This window comes from Leuciscus leuciscus, assembly GCF_965113295.1.
Source record: "Leuciscus leuciscus genome assembly, chromosome: 23".
NCBI lineage: Eukaryota > Metazoa > Chordata > Actinopteri > Cypriniformes > Leuciscidae > Leuciscus > Leuciscus leuciscus.
This window is the reverse complement of record NC_138747.1, coordinates 12,139,304-12,157,505: the sequence shown is the minus strand read 5'-3', so window position 1 is coordinate 12,157,505 and position 18,202 is coordinate 12,139,304. Positions and strand designations below refer to the sequence as shown.

The following is an 18,202-nucleotide window of genomic DNA, read 5'->3' as shown; positions in this document are numbered from 1 at the left end:
TTTCAGCATATATCTATTTTGCCAGCATCTGGGCCACACAACCTGCAGTTGCGTTGTGTACACAGATATAACAGTTTTTCCGTGTGAGCTAAATTTAGGACCTGGCACAAGTGGAAGCTTGGTTAAATGTTTTGTCGCTCTCCGCCAACTTTATGGAAAGTGTTTCATTTGCATGTTCATGCTCCAAAAGCAGATCAATTGTTAAAGCCTCTCCAGAGTGGATGAATGGACAATGACACTATTATTGCATAGCTGGAGTGACATGAAGTCCAAATAGTGAGCTTCAAACCACAAGGTCTAAAACAGTTTGCGAAATTTAAATACCGTCACCACACTGAAAGTGCTCACCTTTGAAAGTCGCACAAATGTATAAAATTACACACATCGTTTAATTAGATTTCCTTATAAGGAACTGAACAAATGTATAAATCAGAGAGATTTGTGTGCATATACATATATTTTCAGTACCTTTTTAGGAAAGAAAACAAAATCGTGCACGTTTTATATATTTCTGTAAATTGCATTTGTTTTTGACCCACAGAACTGATCTTTTTGAATTTTTTGTTTAAAAATTATTTTAATAATAAAAGTGATGGTAAGGTATAGTAAGTGGATCACATTTCTGGTTTGGTGTCAATGAGGTGTTACTTGAGCCTTACTGGTGGTGTTATCCACCTTATTTTGCAATGCACAATACATTTTCCATTAATGTGCTAGACTTCTGATACATTAGCCATTAAGGTAAATGGTTAGAAGAATAACAAAGTCCAGTAAAAACTACTTGCGCTACAAACCAGTGTGTTTATGATGACAACAATGAATGAAAATTATACCAGTTTGCAATTTCAAGCAGCATAACACACTGTTTTTGTACTGCTAAAATAACAAAGCAGATGCCACTAGAAGATACAAATGGCCGTTCCCGCTCTTATGTTAAAAATAAGGTGGATGTAAGATAAGAAAACATTGTTATACCTCAAAACATTTAATTAAAAGACATTTATTGAATGTCTCAAAATAAATCATAATAGTATGATTATAGCACATAAAATAAGGCCTAAAATCATAAATATTTACATATGTCATTATATGATATAGGTGAGTTTCAGCTACCAAGTTTTTCTGTTCCAATATTCAAACTACATAACTTCTTCAAAATCATGTGATGCGTTTATGCAAGAAGTGTTTACTATATCTACAACGTAATGTACATGCCTCATGGTCCAACGGACATTTCCTTCACACAAGTGTGGGCATCATGCCAGAGTTTGGGTGGTGGCTGTAGGACAAAGTTGGAGAGGAGTGCAAGGTGGAGGGGGGCAGTAGATGAGGGGTGTGGCTATAAGACAGGAGCGGTCCTGGGTTCAGAGAGTAGGGTCCTACATGCTCATCAGGAGGTACGATGTGAGACATGTCAGGGTAAACCTCTGACACTGTGCCCTTTTTGCCCTTCTTGTTTCTGTTAGACACCTTGCGATTCCGTGTCTGTATGCCATCTTTCTTCATAGTTAAGGGCCTGTTGACCTGCAAAAAGGCACAACAGAGATATTACATTTTGCAGTTACTCATTTTTCCTTCTGGTAAATATAGTATAAATGTGTATACTCACATTGTGCAGTTTAAAATAGAGGCCGCAGGCGTTGCACACAGGCTCGCCGCTGGCATTGCGTCTCCATAGTGTCGTAGTGCTTGTGTGGCAGTTGGCACACTGCGTTCCAGCGCGTTTGCTGACAATCTGACACACAAGCAGAATTTATTGTCAAAAAGTTGATATAATCACCACATAATGAATGATTTCATTAATATATAACCCTAACTATAACTATAAACCTAGTTACATACAGTACACTCATGTAAAACGGAATATACTACATACCACAATAAAGCAAATCTTAAATGCTTGATTGTTATATAATAAAACTATATTATGCATGCCCAGCAATATATTAAAAGGTGGATATATAGTACATCCTATTTTACCTGCGTACATATAGTAGAGTACACTCACGGTAAGCAATATATACTATATAGCAAATCTCAAATGCTTGATTGCTTGTGTTATAGCAAGATGTAATCTACTACTATGCAAAATGAGACTATAAGCCATGAATTTCTTATGGTATTATAAGTATTAACTGCTTTGAACCAATGTGAATTGTGAAAAGTGCTACATAAATTAATTTGACTTGATAAAAACACAAACTATCACCTGTTTTTTAAACTATTTTACATACCAGCCTCTTTTTTGGTCTGATGAGGGGTCTGTTCTGGCCATTCATCTTATGGTACAGTCCGCAAGCATTACAGAGGTAGTGGCCTGTCCCATCTCGACGCCACAGAGGGGTGGCAGTGGCACCACAATTTACACATTCACGAGCCTCTGTCAAATTCAAAAGTAATTCATATTCAGAATCATGCAGGATTTTAACTTTCTCAATCATTTCTAGAGGAAATTGACTTACCTGGTGGCGAAAGTCTCATTTTGTTGCGAAGTTTGGGTGAGTATGACGAAGGGCTCATCCAGGGTCCAGCACTAGAATAGAGTGCTGCTGAACTATAGTCCTGTGACGTGGTCATGTACGATCCGTATGGACTCAGCATGTGTGGAGAAGGACCATACACACCTCCAGCGGCTGAACTCAGATTGAGAAAGCTGCTTCCCCCTCCACCCATGGGACTCAGTCGCTCGGCTTTTAGGACTTCCTGGAGCCTGGGACTTTCCTTCCCATCATGACTCGGGGAAGGGAATCCCTCTTTGGGGGATGTGAAAGATGAGGTCGCACTGTTCGGGTAGATGGACGTGGTGGTGTGAGGGTGGAGAGGTGTCTTTGTGAATGGGCTGCTTGCCCAGACAGTGGATGTGGGGTTATAGGAAGAGTTTAGAGAGTGGCCTACAGAGTTATCCAGCCACTGGATGTTTCCCAGAAGAGATGGAGAGGAGTAGACTTGGCGAACTATTTCAATGGAATAAAAAAGTAACACATTTTGACTATAATGTACCTCAACATTGATAGTTTTGAAGGATGTTTCAACTGTTTCTTTCTAAGCAGTGACAATGGGGTTCAAAACAACATTGGACACCTCTGACTTTCATTATATGGACAAACAACAATTAAAACGTGTTTAAGAGAAGGTCATACAAGTTTGAAAAAACATTACGGTGTGTAAATAATATTTCATTTTTGTGTGAACTATCGTTTTATGGGGGTGTGGAAACCAGTGAAACAATGGTTGCATGACTTCAAACAACTCCTACTGATCTCTTATTATAATTGCAATACCATTCGGTGATGCTACACTTGAACTACAGCAGTGAGGATCTCACCTGGACTGTGTCTGTAAGACGACGAGGCTCGACTCTGGACACTCGAGGAATAATAAGATGGGAGTAAGTCAGCCTCAGAGCTGGAGTAGAAGGGCTCATCATCTTCACCGGGTGGCAGTAAACCAGGCTCTGTAGTGTAGTTTGCTAATGGGTCGGGACTGATCAGGCTGGGGGACACCCAACGAGACTGCTCAGATGAGTTCTCCATCTTAAAAGTGGGAGAAATAATGTTCAGACAATCGTTTTGAAAGAATTATGAATTTAATCAATTCTTAAGTTAAAATATTTTTTCACAATCCTTATAGCTGAGCAACTGCCATCAAGATGAATGGGAATGCTAACAGATAGCCTGACAAGGTAATATAAACCTTGGTCCATTTAATATTTTTTTAGGTATCTAGACAGTATGGCCTGTCACACTTCCCTTTAAAAGGTCCTCATTTGACTGTGGCAAAAAGTCAGCACTAAAAATACAGCATGTCTGAATTTCTCACAGGCATTTATAACAGTTAGCATTAGCTCACAACAACGTTCAATCCCTTAGGGGAATTGACTATTAAAAGATTAACAGAAAGACCATATTGTCTTTGAAAAACAGAATAACGGTCGAGCAAGATCAATATTGATTAATATCTGTCCTGAAACAGTCTTGAAGCATCATTTAATTTTTTTTTTTAATTAATTTTGTCATTTTAAAAAAAAAAAATTTATAGCTAGTTAAGCTCAGAATGTCGAACAAAAATTTTCGGGAACAGATCTGTAGGCCTATATTTCTGTGTAAAAGAATTCGATTAGGCTACTAGATAATAATTGTAGGCTACTCAACTACAAACAGACATTATCATTTCACAAAACAATTTTGTTAAATTGAACAAAATATGATTGGATATATGGACATAATTAACATAAATTTTGGAACATATTTTCTTGTAATTTCCGTCAGTAAATCATGTTATCACGTTAAGCAGAAAAACCGTCAATCTTGAGTGATTATGAATAGTAGGCCTATCGCATATTCTCCTGATAACTGTTTTATCATTATCAGTCTAAATGATTGCACACACTGAAAGTATCAGACAAAATTCAGCCCATTTGATGTGTAGCCTATATTAACATAATGCTGTGCGAACAATGGGAAATTATTGAACGAATCTTGAATCAAAGCGTGAACGAGCTATTTTACACAAATAGGCTATATTTAAATTTAGAAATATAGTATATTGATAGGCTACTATTAATAGCCTATATTTAATATGTGATAGCCTATATTAATATACCGTTAATATATGTATTATAGGGTATATCTCTTTGTAGGCCTACGTTAATATAAATCAGTTACAAACACAGGCAGTAAAACATTCCGAATTATATTTTTGTTTAAATTGGAATTTGGATAATAGTAACAATACTATTTATTACAATACTAATTACAATACAATTTGAATAAAATGAGGAAAAAAATTACATTTGACTAATAATTAACACCACTTTTTGGCTCATTATTGTTGCAAGCTCTTAAAGAAAGAAAGCAAAACATGAATTAAATGCTCATTTTTAAAATGTGCTGGTTTAATAGCAAATAATAATTCATATAAATAATTATCATATATACAAGTTTAAGTTTATAAAAAATATTGCAAACAGCACACATTTATTTATTGGTTTATATGTTCACTGATTGATTAAAATGGCTTATTTTTAAGTCTAGACTGTAATGTCAGAACCAAGTATATCACATATTCGGCAAATATTAAAGATGTTTTAAATAAATAAGAAAAAACTCTCTTCCATATCTAAACACAAAATAATTTTGAGAGTAATGTTGAGACACTTTCACTGGCACTGTACAGAAGAACTTACCTGCAAGTGATGTATTGAGTATCTTTGTTTATCAGGTGAGTAGATTCACACCACTGCAAAGATCATGGAGGACGGCTTGAGAGTCTACTGGTTCTCTGCTCGCTTGCTTATCTCCTTCAGCCTTTAGGAACTAGCAACTTCATTTAAAATTGTAGGGCACCAATGGGTGGGGTTGGGGTACTTTTTTGGACACTCCTACCATACGGCCATGCTTAGAGTTTTGAATATTCTATGGCAGATCTCCGGCTGACACAGCAACTAAGTATAGATCACTTTAACAATGGTGGTTTGTATCAAATATTCTTGACCATTATGATTGTGAATGTGCTATAGGACATGATTTTGAACACAAAATTGTTTACTATTCAGATATCACACTTAAACGTAAATCAGTTATTGAGCTTTTTGGTTGACCAGAACAGAAACAATGCTAAATTATTCTATATATAGAGTTATACAGTTATTCTATGCGTTCTCACAAACCAGAGGTTATATAAAAAGGCTTGGTGTATAAATAAAGATAAAGAGGGAAATCTAACAGCTCACTGACTGAGAAAATCCCACAGAGAATATGAGAAACCTTAGTTTACAACAACCATAAACGTATCGTACATAAGATTCCAGCACAGCAATGATAAAGGAACGCTGATGCGTAAAAAAATAATCATAGAGCAGCAAGTATGCCATGGCACATACACAATAAATTCAGGAATTAAAACGGCACAAAGAAGTAACAAAGACCAGTCCAAATGGAAACGGTGACTGTGAACAAAGCAAATGAAAATGCAAAAGCACTTTTCCCTGGTGCAGCTCAGCAAAGAACAGTAATGCAAATAAACTCAAATGCTGCAATCATGGGCAGAGATATGGACGCAGCACGGCCTGCCTGAGCACAGGACTTAGACTGTCACTGTCATTTGACAGTCAAAACACCTTCAACTTCCCTCCACCATTGTGCATTTATAATTTTCAGGGAAACTGGGATGAGATCCAGAGAAGCAAATCCTTAAACAAGGGCCAGGTTATTGATTTACATAAGGACCTATTTTAGAACCTGAACATGCATATAGGCTAATATATTGTTACATGAGGATATGGTTTAACCAAAATTTCATTTACTCACCCTCCTGTCATTCCAAACCTGTAAAACTTTCTTCAGTGGAACACAAAAGGTGTTAAATTAAATGTTTGCCATTTAATGAAAGTGGATGGTGACTAGGGGGCTGTCAAGCTACAAAACACACATAAGAACAAGATAAAGCATCGTAAAAGTAGACCATACGACTCGTGCACTAGTCAGAGTTTCCTGAAGCCATGTGATAGTTTTGTGCGAGCAACAGGCCCAAATTTAAATCATTACTTTTTCAAATTTAGCTTTCTTGACATCCATGGTCCCCATTCACTTTCATTCAGTGGAAAAGTCTCGTTGAGTATTCTGCTATAAAAAGATATCATAAATTATATGAGTGAACTATCATTTTAATTTCTGTCCTAAACTTTTTTAAAGTTACAAGATAAATCAAGATCAGTTTTGTAAAGATGTAAAACTATCGATATACATGTATTTATTTATTTATTTATTTATTTATTTTTTGTAGAATTTAAAATACTTGTATATTACTGTAAGCGGATCCCCTCACAAAAGACTGCCAAATAAAAAGAACACTCTGAAGACCAGAGAGAGAGGGGGGGCAGCGTAGAGGGATGTGGCTGGTGGCTGTGTGTGTGTGTGCTGGCTGCTGAACTGTGATAAGAGGTTATCAAGATTGGAGTGGTAGGCTAGGGAATCGTAAGACTAGCCATGACACTAAATGAACAAACTCACAGGAACAGTGACACCCTACAACATAGTAAGACAACCTTCTCTTTTACACACACACACACACACACACACACACACACACACACACACACACGCGCGCACACACACACACACACACACACACACACACACACACACACACACACACTCACACCCACACACGCGTGAGAGAGAGAGAGAGAGAGAGAGAGAGAGAGAGAGCATACACGTTTACTTAGCAGTCAAAATGAGGACTTAATTCAGTTGTGTAGTATTTTTATTTGAAGCTAATTATGATGACATATATATATATACCGAGGCCAAATCAACGAACATGTTTCACATTTTTACACAAACACACACGCACATAAATGTTTGGTTCTCATGTTTTATGCAGACATCGCATAGACATAATGATTTTTTATAAACTCTATCCCCTAACCCTAACCATACCTCTAAACCCATCACAGAAAACTTTCTGAATTTTTACATTTCAAAAAACATCACTTTGATGTATAAGCTGTTTTAAGGACCAAAAAGATTTCAGTTATTGCCATAACATAGGGTATACCATACACACAAACACACATGCATATGTATGTATATATATTACATATATACTAACAGTTAATATACGTATATTTAACACACACTCTTCTTGTTGTTGAAAACAGTTGAGCTGATTGATATTTTTGTGCAAAAAAAGAAAACAAAAAGTTTAAAAGAACAGCATTTATCTGAAATAGAAATCTTCTGGAACATTACAAATATCTTTACTGTCAGTTTTAATCAATTTAAAGTGTCCTTGCTGAAATTTTTTAAAATAAATCCCAAACTTTTGAAGATACACATAAAAAGAGAGAGAAAGAGAGATAGAGAGATAGAGAGAGACCTATATTATATTTTATTTCAAAATATTGCATTGGGCTCTCCATTACTCAAAAGAAATTAACTCAGTACAACAATTAGTACAACTATATGCATGCAACATATATGTAATGTGTTTGCTATCCAGGGTTTTGTTTAAGGGGCACAGTGAGTGAAAACGGTACATATACTAACAGTTCTTGATAACCATTCCTGAAACCAGGAAGTCCTTAGATCCAGATCATCCAGGTGCCAAATACACAATGCCCATGTGGATCCAAAAAGATGTTTCAGTTGGTGAGTGACATATGACCTCTGCGGGAACTGTTCCTGGTCAGGATGGTGCGGGGGCCAGAGCAGAAAGGCCGAAGGGTTGGGGCAGTTGTGGATTCTTGGGGCAGCGCTCCAGTTCCAAGGAAAGAAACTTCCATGAAAGCACGCTCTTATCTCTGCCTCACACAGCCAGCTGAGCAGCTCTGTGTCATGAGGGTATACAACTCAGAGGACCGCCTCTCTCTCTCTGCCCCGACGGATTATTTCTTTTTTATTTCCAAAGTTAGAATAAATTTCTTTCAGATCATCCACAAAAGGAAGTGTTATCGCCACAGTTATCTTCATTCCCAAATAATTACATCTCTCATCCTCAAGACTCAAAAATCATTTCTAGTCAAAAGTCTTATCCCAAAGATAAGTCTGAGTGAGAGAACACAGAATGTTCTTGTCTATGGGTTGCAGACTGTAAGAGGATATATCGCACTGAAATAATTTCCAGTCTGTCCCTCCTCCTCCTCACCACTGCATCCACAACATATAAGCAATAAAGCTATTCACTCATGTCGTCAATTTGTAGGCTAACACGGAAGACTGTTCGCCATCGGTTCCCTGGGGAATTTATCATTTGTTTTTAGAATAGTGGCTTTCATCAAGTAACGAGAAAGTAACTATAATGGTTGATTCTTCAAGCATATAAACTCACATCCTTGTGGCAGTTGCAGTTCTTATGTAGTAGCCTATGTTATAAGATATAATTTATAAGAACTGAAAGATTGTGAAAAATTAATACAATTTTAAAAATCTGTTTTCTGTTTAAACATATTTTAAAATGTAATGTATTCCTGTGTTATCAGCATCATTACTCCGGTCTTCAGTGTCATATGATCCTTCAGAAATCATTCTAATATGCTGATTTGCTGCTCTACATTTCTTATTACTATCAATGTTTTGCTGCTTAATATTTTTATGTAAACCATGATGTAGTTCGTTTAGAATTCTTTGATGAATAGAAACTCCAAAAGAATAGCATTTATTTGAAATTGAAATCTTTTGTAACCTCATACTGTAAGTCTTTCCGGTCACTTTTGATCAATTTAACGTATCCTTGGCAAATAAAAGTACACTTTCAATTGTCTCAAAATTCACATTTGAGCGTATAACTTGCGTTGTAGAACAAATGTGAAAGTATTTATATAAAATTCATAGAGAGAGCAATGCATGACACGTTAGAGGTGACTTTTAAAGAAGAGGATGTGTACCTGACCTCAAAGCCACAGCTCCCATAAGTAATAGTGTGACTCAAAGGTAGCAGCTAAGTTTGTCTGTGTTTTGTGAGGTAAGTTAGTCAAAACCACGTTTCAGTTGAGGAGAACTGGTCTCAATATTCACTGTTACAACCAGTTACAATTTACAGTTTTGCCCTCCACACCCTTAACTGACACAGAGCAAGACACCTCCCATGCGAGGACCTCTGACATAGCAGGTTCTGCCAAGTGTTTGCCTCTATCTTTTGTACTTTGAAAGCAAAATTAATGATGAAAAGCTACGCTTACAAAGCAGTACTGTGGCGGTACCATGGTACAGTATAAATGGTATTGCATGGTTACACCATGGTACTTTGATAGGCCTACTATGATAGGCTACTGAATTATTATCAAATGTATGATATTATGTGTGGAACTCCAAGTTATTTCAAAGATTAGTGTAGATTACATCAAAAATCTTTAAAAGCTGACCAGACCAAGACAGTTGCTCCTTAATAGTCACAGATTTAAAACAAAACAGGTGTACAATATGAGAGAATTTTTGTTTGCTTGTTTTACCTGTATCTGAGTTCGACCAAGCAAAAAGACGAACAATTTTACTGTACGTCTAATAATAATGTTGAAGTCTTCTGAGGAAATTTCCCTACAATCGATACGATGCATGATGGCGCCAGTTCACATTTGAACACGGTAAAATCCGAGAGACATGACATGAAGCTAGTGCCGGTTGACCAATCAAAATTAAGTATTGAAGAGCGCGGATATTAATCTTTATTAGTGTTCATTTCTACATTTACTAATTTACTAATTCGAAGAACGAATATAGCCTAATAACAACAAACGATAACAGGGTAAGATTCGGGAAGACGCCCATGACAACAATGTGCATTTAGCTACTTTCAAATTGTAACATTTTTAGATTCGGCTAGGTTTAGCATGTGCAGGATGAAGGATGATGATGATGACGCATTAGCCAATGAGATATAGGTAAATAATTTTTTTATTTGCAATTTCTTGTCATAGCACAAAATATAAAATTATTCAAAGAAGAAATCTTACCCCACTTCTTGGGTAAGCTTTTACAAATTGTATAAAATACTTTAGATATCATTGTTATTCAAATGTATATATAGGGCCTATATTAAAGTGTCATTAATGTAAAAGACTAAATCAACAATTTTATTTAAAACTAGGCCTACTATAGTTCTAGGCTATATAAACTCCACAAATCTAAATCTCATGAACAAATAGGCACAAAAAACTTTGATACTCAAAATAATGTCATAGATCAATGTCACTAATTTACAACTTACCATTAAATAAATGCTGTACAAATTGTGCATTGTTCATTTATGAGACCAATGCATTAGATGATGCATAAATAAACTTTCCAAACCTCTGTCACTTTTACTAAAAAATGAACAGCAATGTTATTATGTTGTAAAATATTATCATGAAATTTAAGACTGTCCAGGAAGAGCACAACATCATACATTTTTGTTAGCCTACACCACCTGTTTAGTTTAGCAAGGCGTTTGTTTACCTTACACTGCTAAGGTGGTTAACCATTACCTATTTTGCCATGTTTTCTTATGGATCAGTGATATGAACAGGACACACACTACAGTCTGAAATGCAACAAGGAGAAGTGTTGACTGAGATGAGTTCCTTCATGACCTCCTTTCATTGAAGACAGCTTTGGTTATTTTTATCATGACTGAGTGGAGCACACCACACTTGAAACTGATTCTTATCGGAAACTCTGGGTGAGTGTCTGTCTTAGAAAGTAATGATGGTATCTAAAGCTTGCATGTAAAGCACATAAATGAATAACAGCTTTCCAGCTTCCCATTAGTCCAGAATTTTTTTGCAAGAACAAAGACAATAATTCTACCCTTGAAATGTTTGGTATCATTATGACTTTTTTATTTTTCTGATGTGATACTTTTATTCACCAAGATTGCATTATATTGATAAAAACAATATTGTAAATACATTTGATTTATATTTTTAAAGATTACATAAAGATTTCTAAGACACGAGTAATGGCTGCTTATAATGTTTTAAAATATATGGAAAAATCAGTTATTAATTTACAATAGTACGTTTTAAAAATGCATTTCAAGATGTTTTAGTGATTCCAAAGTTTTGAATACCAGTGTATGTGCGACCCAAAAACAAAAGCCTATATACTGTTACACAAAAACAAGGAAGTACAGAAAGTAACTAAAAGAAGTGACTCTCTAAACATGAAAAAACCTCAACAGCTGCTTGCGTTTCTAAAAAGTTTGTAATTTACAGTGGCAGCTGGTTCTGTAACTCAAGGTCAATGCACTAAATGCATTGTAGTTAATAGTATCATTTACCAGTTAATTCTCTGGTCAGTTAGTTGTCCCTATTTCTTTTTTGTCTGAACAGAGTGGGAAAATCTTCATTTATGACCCGGTTTGTTGACCATCGCTTTACTAAATTGTATCGTGCCACAATTGGGGTAGATTTCCTTGCTAAAGAAGTCACTATTGATAAAAGATCAGTGATTCTTCAGGTGAGATACATTTACATGAATTTATGTTAAAATCCTTCACATCATGTCATACACTGGATCCACAGATAGCTTTCATAACAATAACACAGGTTACATCTCAACTGATTGAACAGGGCTCTACAAACTATGTCATGCAATACTCAGCTGTTTTTGCACCAGATCTGGGACACTGCAGGTACAGAGAGGTTTCATTCCCTGGGTACCGCACTGTATCGTGGAGCTCACTGCTGCCTCCTAGTGTTTGATGTTACCTCGTCCGTCTCCTTCGATGCACTAGACGTCTGGAAGAAAGAGTTCCTGGTGCAGGCATGTCCTTCTGACCCCACTGCCTTCCCTTTCATAGTGCTCGGCAATAAAATTGACTTGGATCATCGTGAGGTTAGCCGACTCTATTGCATTATGAGCTATAGATCTAGGCCTGGTTTCACAGACAAGGTTTATATTAAACCAGGATTAGGCTTTAGTTAAAACAGGTCATTGTGCCTTAGAAAAAAACAAACATTGTTTGCACCTTGAGACAAAACAGTGGCACTGACTTATTTTAAGATATCTCAGTGCAAGTTGCTTTCAGTTAAAACACCTCAAACATACAATTTAGTTTGGGACTAGGCTTAAGCTTTGTCTGTAAAACCAGGCAATAATGTATTACTTTACTTCTAACTGATAGCAGGATTTGATTGACAGGTGTCCCCAAACAAAGCCCAGCAGTGGTGCAGTGAAATTGGAGCTGAATATTTTGAATGTAGTGCCAAGGAAGACATTGGCGTGGACACGACCTTTCACAGTGCCGCACGAGCTGCCCTGCAGTATGTGAGTTCAATCATTTTATATAACCAAGACTAAATTAGGAGTATTTTAACAAATATTCCCCCGGTGTCACAGACAAGGCATAAGCCAGTCCCAGACTAAAATGCATGTTTGAGCTGTTTTAACTGAACGCAACTTGTACCGACAGATCTTAAAAAAGTCTTAAGATGCACACAAGTAATGTTTTTTTTTCTAAGGCACATTTAAATGTCCTAACTGAACTAAGGCCTATTCCTGGCTTACTCTAAGCCCTGTCTGTGAAACCAGGCCATTAAATTTAGTTTTTGATCAGACACTAGCCAGTCCTAACTGAATATTTAATACTCAGCTTGACCAAAAAAGCAGCAGTATTAGGTTACAGTTGTTTGTGCCACACTCTCTACAGCTCAAAAGCCACCATGTGGAGAATGGAGAAGACATCCAGATTATACAGAAACAACAGGATAAGAAGCCAAATAAAAAATGCTTTTGTTAAAGCAAGGACAATCTCTTGTGCTAATGTTCTGTGTTTAAGTCAACATGAAATCAAAACAGTTATTTTTTAATGGAATATTGCATTATTTATTATAAGTTATCCGTGCACATCATTTAATTTGTTTGCCGTTCATGAAGCTGGATGTACGGATATATATTCACCCGGATACAAGACACAAAGGGAAAAAAAGACCATTGCAACTTCGGTTTCGTGCCGACTTTAAGGCCCGTTTACAAGGATGATATCCATTATGATTCCTATAAATTTTTAATAATAGTTCTAATACTATGAGAATAGTGAAGTCCACACCACAGCTATAACAATAACAACAAAGAACAATGTTGTTGGAATCACTTTTGGAGCTTTTCTTTTTCCAGCTGATGAATAAGTAATTGCGTTCTGGCAGAATTAGTCATGTTGTGAATTTTTTTTACAATAAAAAGTAACACAAAAACTTCACTTTTTAAAAATGTTTTAATGTTTGTTCAACGTTTAAATATATAAAATGTATCTGTCAAACAAAACAAATCTAGTCAACTAAAATGCTGTTTTAATGTACTAAAATTACCATTTTAGTCAATGTAAAATTGACTAAAAACGAACAACAATGAAATGGATAAGATTTAAAAGACTTATCAAAAAATAAAAACAAAAAAACTGTTTTTGATGCATGTGTGAAAGACTTCACTAGAAAAATAAAACCTCTTGAACTACTTCATATGAATACTATGCTGGGATATCATTCCTTTATTTCAGAAGAAATATCTCCATGTCAAATGCAAACGAGTTAACCGCCTTATCTATTCAGCTATCCGAAGGGCGTTTCATCAAATATGGCTACTCAAATTCACATTTCTGGAAGACACTGGGGATGAAATGAACTCCCAGGATGTGCTGCATGAAAATAAAAGAAATTGCTGATAATTAATCAGGGAGACAGTTTATATATTTCGGTTTCTTTTATAAGTCAAGACAAAAAAGGCAATCAGGAGATGACCAACATGTAAAAACGTTGTACAGGTAAATATATAAAAGGCCAGAATATCATCTTCACTTCTTGCGGTATGAATGAACTATATTACAGTCAAATCCGAACTTGGCTTTTACCAAGAATGAGAACGGCCATCCTCACCCACATGGAGACGTACAGGTATACACTGAACATTTAGTTTGCATACCTCTCAGATAATCAAAAGGGAAAAAAGTAGAAATTCATCTTCACATGGACAATTTCCTTCACAATCTAGGGCAGAGAAAATTCTACAGTTACATTGTGAAAAAGTTAAGAGGACAAGCCAGAGAAAGGGAAAAAGCTGGGTGTTTACTAATAATGGTGGTTTGGTAAGGCGAGGAATTGAATTAAAAAAAAAAAAAAAGAAAAAAAATGAAATTAAGATTTTTACATCTCAAGGTTTGGCATAAACACAGAGTGGAAACAAGCGTAGAAAAACTCAGTAAACAAAGTAAAAGCCCTTCAGATGTTTACATTTGTTTACATCCTTTTCAGTTGTAGCACATCACCACTCGGCTTGAGCACAAATACAATGTGTCAAAGCACTTGACAACAGCACAGCCCTTCATCCCACAAATCCTGAAACCAAAGGTGGATGGCCAACAATTTTTAAAACAAAAACAAAAAAATAAAAGTTGTGAGTTAAAAAAAAAAAAAGCTGAAAAAAAAAAAGCACACAGACATACACATACACACAGGAGAAAAGCTTTAAAAATACAAAAATAAACTACACAAAAGATCTTCTCCATCGTCGCTCACTAATTTTTTGGGAAGTTTTGCGGTTTTTTTTTCTTCTTTTTTTTTTTCATTTTCATTTTTTTTTCTTTTTGTATGGCAAATCTCAGTTTTAGCAAAGTCTCTGTCCTGCCGGTAATGTACTTCCATGGCCATTTCTTTATCTGCAGTTCTGCCTCCATTTCTGCTTAATGCAAAAGTGCACAGACTTCACCAGAAGGCTTTTGAGTCCAGAACAAATCCGTATGCAGATCTAATTTCACTTAGCCATTTGAGTGAAAAAATCCCCTCTTGTCTGAGGACAAGTGCTTGGTTTGTTTTCCCCATTTCTGTCCCCCTCACATGAAAATGACTCATCTCCATTCAGAAATCCTCCCGCCATGTCCACATATTTAACGTGAACTAAAACTTCACCCTGAAGTCCATCACAGAAAAGAGAGTAACTTCATTTGAGCCCAACTGACAGAACGAACATTACAAATATCTTAAAACTGGTGTTTGAATTCACTGAAGCAAGATACATGTATTGAAAGAAATGGGGGAGAAAGGAAGACTACAATGGAAAATGCAAATTAGTTTTTTTTCCCCTCCCACTCCAACTATGTTGAAAAATACTCAAAAATATGCAATGTGCTTTTCTCCATTCATACTATTAACACGAAGAAAAAAAAAAGCATTCCCTAGAAATGACTTCCTTGTTGATTTTTTGCCGTTTTAATAGATGGTTACAGTTGAAGATGTGTTGAATCCAGATGGTGGAGCGCTTTGAGTAGTGTAAGTCTTCCTGGTCTTGGAGGACGAATGGAGAGAGGGGCTTATTGGTCCATTCTTGCTTTCTTCTGACCAATCCCTTTCCTGCAATTAAACGTACATATATTTTAATACTCATTCGTACTCAAACCACTGTTCTGAAATTTAAGGTCAATATGACTTTTATTAAAGAACTTAATTTTATTTAGCAGAGATGCATTAAAACTGATATAAAGTGACAGTACAAGACATTTATAATGTTACAAAAAATTCTCATTTAATAAATGCTGTTCATTTGAACTTAATATTCATCAATGAATCCTTAAAAATTACTGCGGTTTCATTCATAACATTGATAAGAAATGTTTCATGATCACCAAATGAGAATATTGGAATGATTTCTAAAGGATCATTTGACACTGAAAACTGGAGTAATGATGCTGAAAATTCAGCTTTACCATCACAGGAATGTTACATTTTAAAATAGTTTAATAATACTTCACAATAATACTGTTTAACTTATGTTTCATCAAATGCACTTTTATGATAATGGAGACATGGACACTTACGTATCTGGTGAAGAAACTGCTCTTTTTGGGGCAGGCTTTGCAGAAAGGCCATCTTTGTTAGACTCTACAAAGCGAAAAAAAAAAAAAAAACAGCAATTGTAAAATCCACCTTGTCACTGGCTGAAACAAAACATCTTTTCTCACCAAAGAAAACCTGTACCTTGCAGCCATCGCACTTGTGTAGCCGGGCCGTAACCTTTCTCGTTGCGAGCGGCGATGCGGAAGATGATAGCGGGTTTGGTGGTATAGTCTATGTGAGCGTTGGACAGGCTGGAGGACTGAACCAGACAGGAGGGGTTTGGCCCACAGTACACACGCATGAAGGCAAGCTGGGCCGGGGCCGAGGGTTTCGCCTCGGTGGTCTGGCTGCTCTGGATGGCCAAATACACTGAGTATTCTGTGATCTTCCCTGATGTCATCGATGGAGGCTCCCATGTAAGGTGGGCACCGTCTGGACTCTGAGGAGAGAAACAAGTAAAGAGAGTACACATTTATATGGATGTAATTATTCATTTTCTTGTTGCATCAATTACATGGGGGGTCCTTCATGGTTTTCCCAAATCAGCATATAAGAATGATTTCAGAAGGATCATGGGACACTGAAGACTGGAGTAATGATGCTGAATTCAGCTTTGCATCACAGGATTAAATTACACTTTAAAATACATCTAAAACTTATTTCAAAAAATGTTTTGTTGTTTTGAATTATTATTAGTGCAGTATATATATATATATATATGTGTGTGTGTATACTCCATGTATATGTACATATATACAGAAGCTCGCACACAGACATATATACAATATATAATATATTTATAATAATATTATTATTATTATAATTATAATAATATATACACACACACACACAGTGTCAACAAAAACTTATGTTCGATGCGATTCATTGATTTGACAGCACTAGTTATTATATTACTGTATTTTTAGATCAAATAAATGCAGTCTTAAAGACACTTCTTTAAAACAATCTTACCAACCCTAATGGTTTGAATGGTAGTGTTAACTGTTTGTGCTGGTCAGTAATTTATAAAAAATATATACATTATTACATAAAGAAAAATCCTAATAAATACTACATTAAATATTAAAGTTACTGAATTAAAGGGATAGTTCACCCATAAATTTTAATTGTCAAGTTATTCCAAACCTGAAAACCTCGCAAAAGATATTTTGAAGAATGTCAGTAACCAAACAGTTGATGGACCCCACTGACTTCCATAGTATGGAGGAAAAAAATATATACTATGAAGTCAAAAGGGTTCATCATCTGTTTGGTTGCTGACATTCTTCAAAATTTATTTTTGTGTTCAGAAACTCATACAGATTTGGAACAACTTGAGGGTGATGACGATTAAAATTTTTAAGGTGAACTATCCCTTTAAAAATCATAGTTTGGTGTATCGATAATTCTAAATTTAAAATTCTAAATGAAGTGAGAATCAAGTAATCATGACAAGCATCCCATTCATTTAAACTTTTCCTTATTAGAAAATCAATCAAAAATTTGTCAAAATGAATCTTTGAAAAACAAAATGATTATGCAATTCCTATTTAAAAAAACTTAATCACACATTTTATGGTGCTCTATTGATTATAACACCATATGTAACAAGTGCAAATTAAGATTTGAGGTGTACCTTGCTGATCTTTATGGCACATGGTGCCCCCGGGAACCCTGGTAAACAAGTCTTGAAAGCAGATATTTCAGAAAAGGCTCCACGGCCACAAGTGTTTATACCCGCCACACGGAACTTGTAGGCGGTCCCGGGCTGAAGCTCCACCTTCTTCATCTGGCTGTAGTCAGGGATTGTGCCTGAATCATCCTGCAACAAAAAAAGTTATGTCAGTATAATTACATTTTGAAATAAGCAATGTCACGGCGTCTAACAATATTGTATGA

At 35.8% G+C, this 18,202-nt stretch overlaps 3 protein-coding genes across 7 annotated transcripts in view; 1 reads left to right on the top strand and 2 right to left on the bottom strand.

The window, feature by feature from the left end:
* Positions 1-557: 557 nt before the first annotated feature.
* gata1a (GATA binding protein 1a) lies at positions 558-6,406 on the bottom strand. The gene is made up of 6 exons (XM_082155600.1): positions 5,186-6,406; positions 3,326-3,533; positions 2,463-2,954; positions 2,235-2,380; positions 1,610-1,735; positions 558-1,524 (listed from the first exon to the last, which is right to left on the bottom strand). The coding sequence occupies exons 2-6, from the start codon at positions 3,531-3,533 to the stop codon at positions 1,240-1,242; spliced, it is 1,257 nt and encodes a 418-aa protein (XP_082011726.1). The 5' UTR covers positions 5,186-6,406; the 3' UTR covers positions 558-1,239.
* A 694-nt stretch (positions 6,407-7,100) lies between these two features.
* Positions 7,101-14,603, top strand: LOC309487763 (ras-related protein Rab-7a). 5 transcript variants are annotated; one of them, XM_082155573.1, is made up of 5 exons: positions 7,101-11,157; positions 11,810-11,936; positions 12,081-12,314; positions 12,621-12,742; positions 13,129-14,603. In XM_082155573.1, the coding sequence occupies exons 1-5, from the start codon at positions 11,105-11,107 to the stop codon at positions 13,286-13,288; spliced, it is 696 nt and encodes a 231-aa protein (XP_082011699.1). In that variant the 5' UTR covers positions 7,101-11,104; the 3' UTR covers positions 13,289-14,603. The 5 variants fall into 5 exon arrangements, with proteins under 5 accessions (XP_082011699.1, XP_082011698.1, XP_082011700.1 ...); XM_082155572.1 differs by having other exon boundaries at positions 7,102-11,157; positions 12,096-12,314; positions 12,607-12,746; XM_082155574.1 differs by having other exon boundaries at positions 7,107-11,157; positions 12,096-12,314.
* Positions 13,906-18,202, bottom strand: part of hcfc1a (host cell factor C1a) — a 33,831-nt gene continuing 29,534 nt past the window's right edge. The window contains exons 25-28 of the mRNA XM_082155565.1: positions 17,940-18,125; positions 16,445-16,742; positions 16,285-16,348; positions 13,906-15,820 (exon numbers count right to left, since the gene is read on the bottom strand). Coding sequence (XP_082011691.1) covers positions 15,781-15,820; positions 16,285-16,348; positions 16,445-16,742; positions 17,940-18,125 — 588 coding nt within the window. The 3' untranslated portion in view covers positions 13,906-15,780. The remainder of the gene's footprint in view (positions 15,821-16,284; positions 16,349-16,444; positions 16,743-17,939; positions 18,126-18,202) is intronic.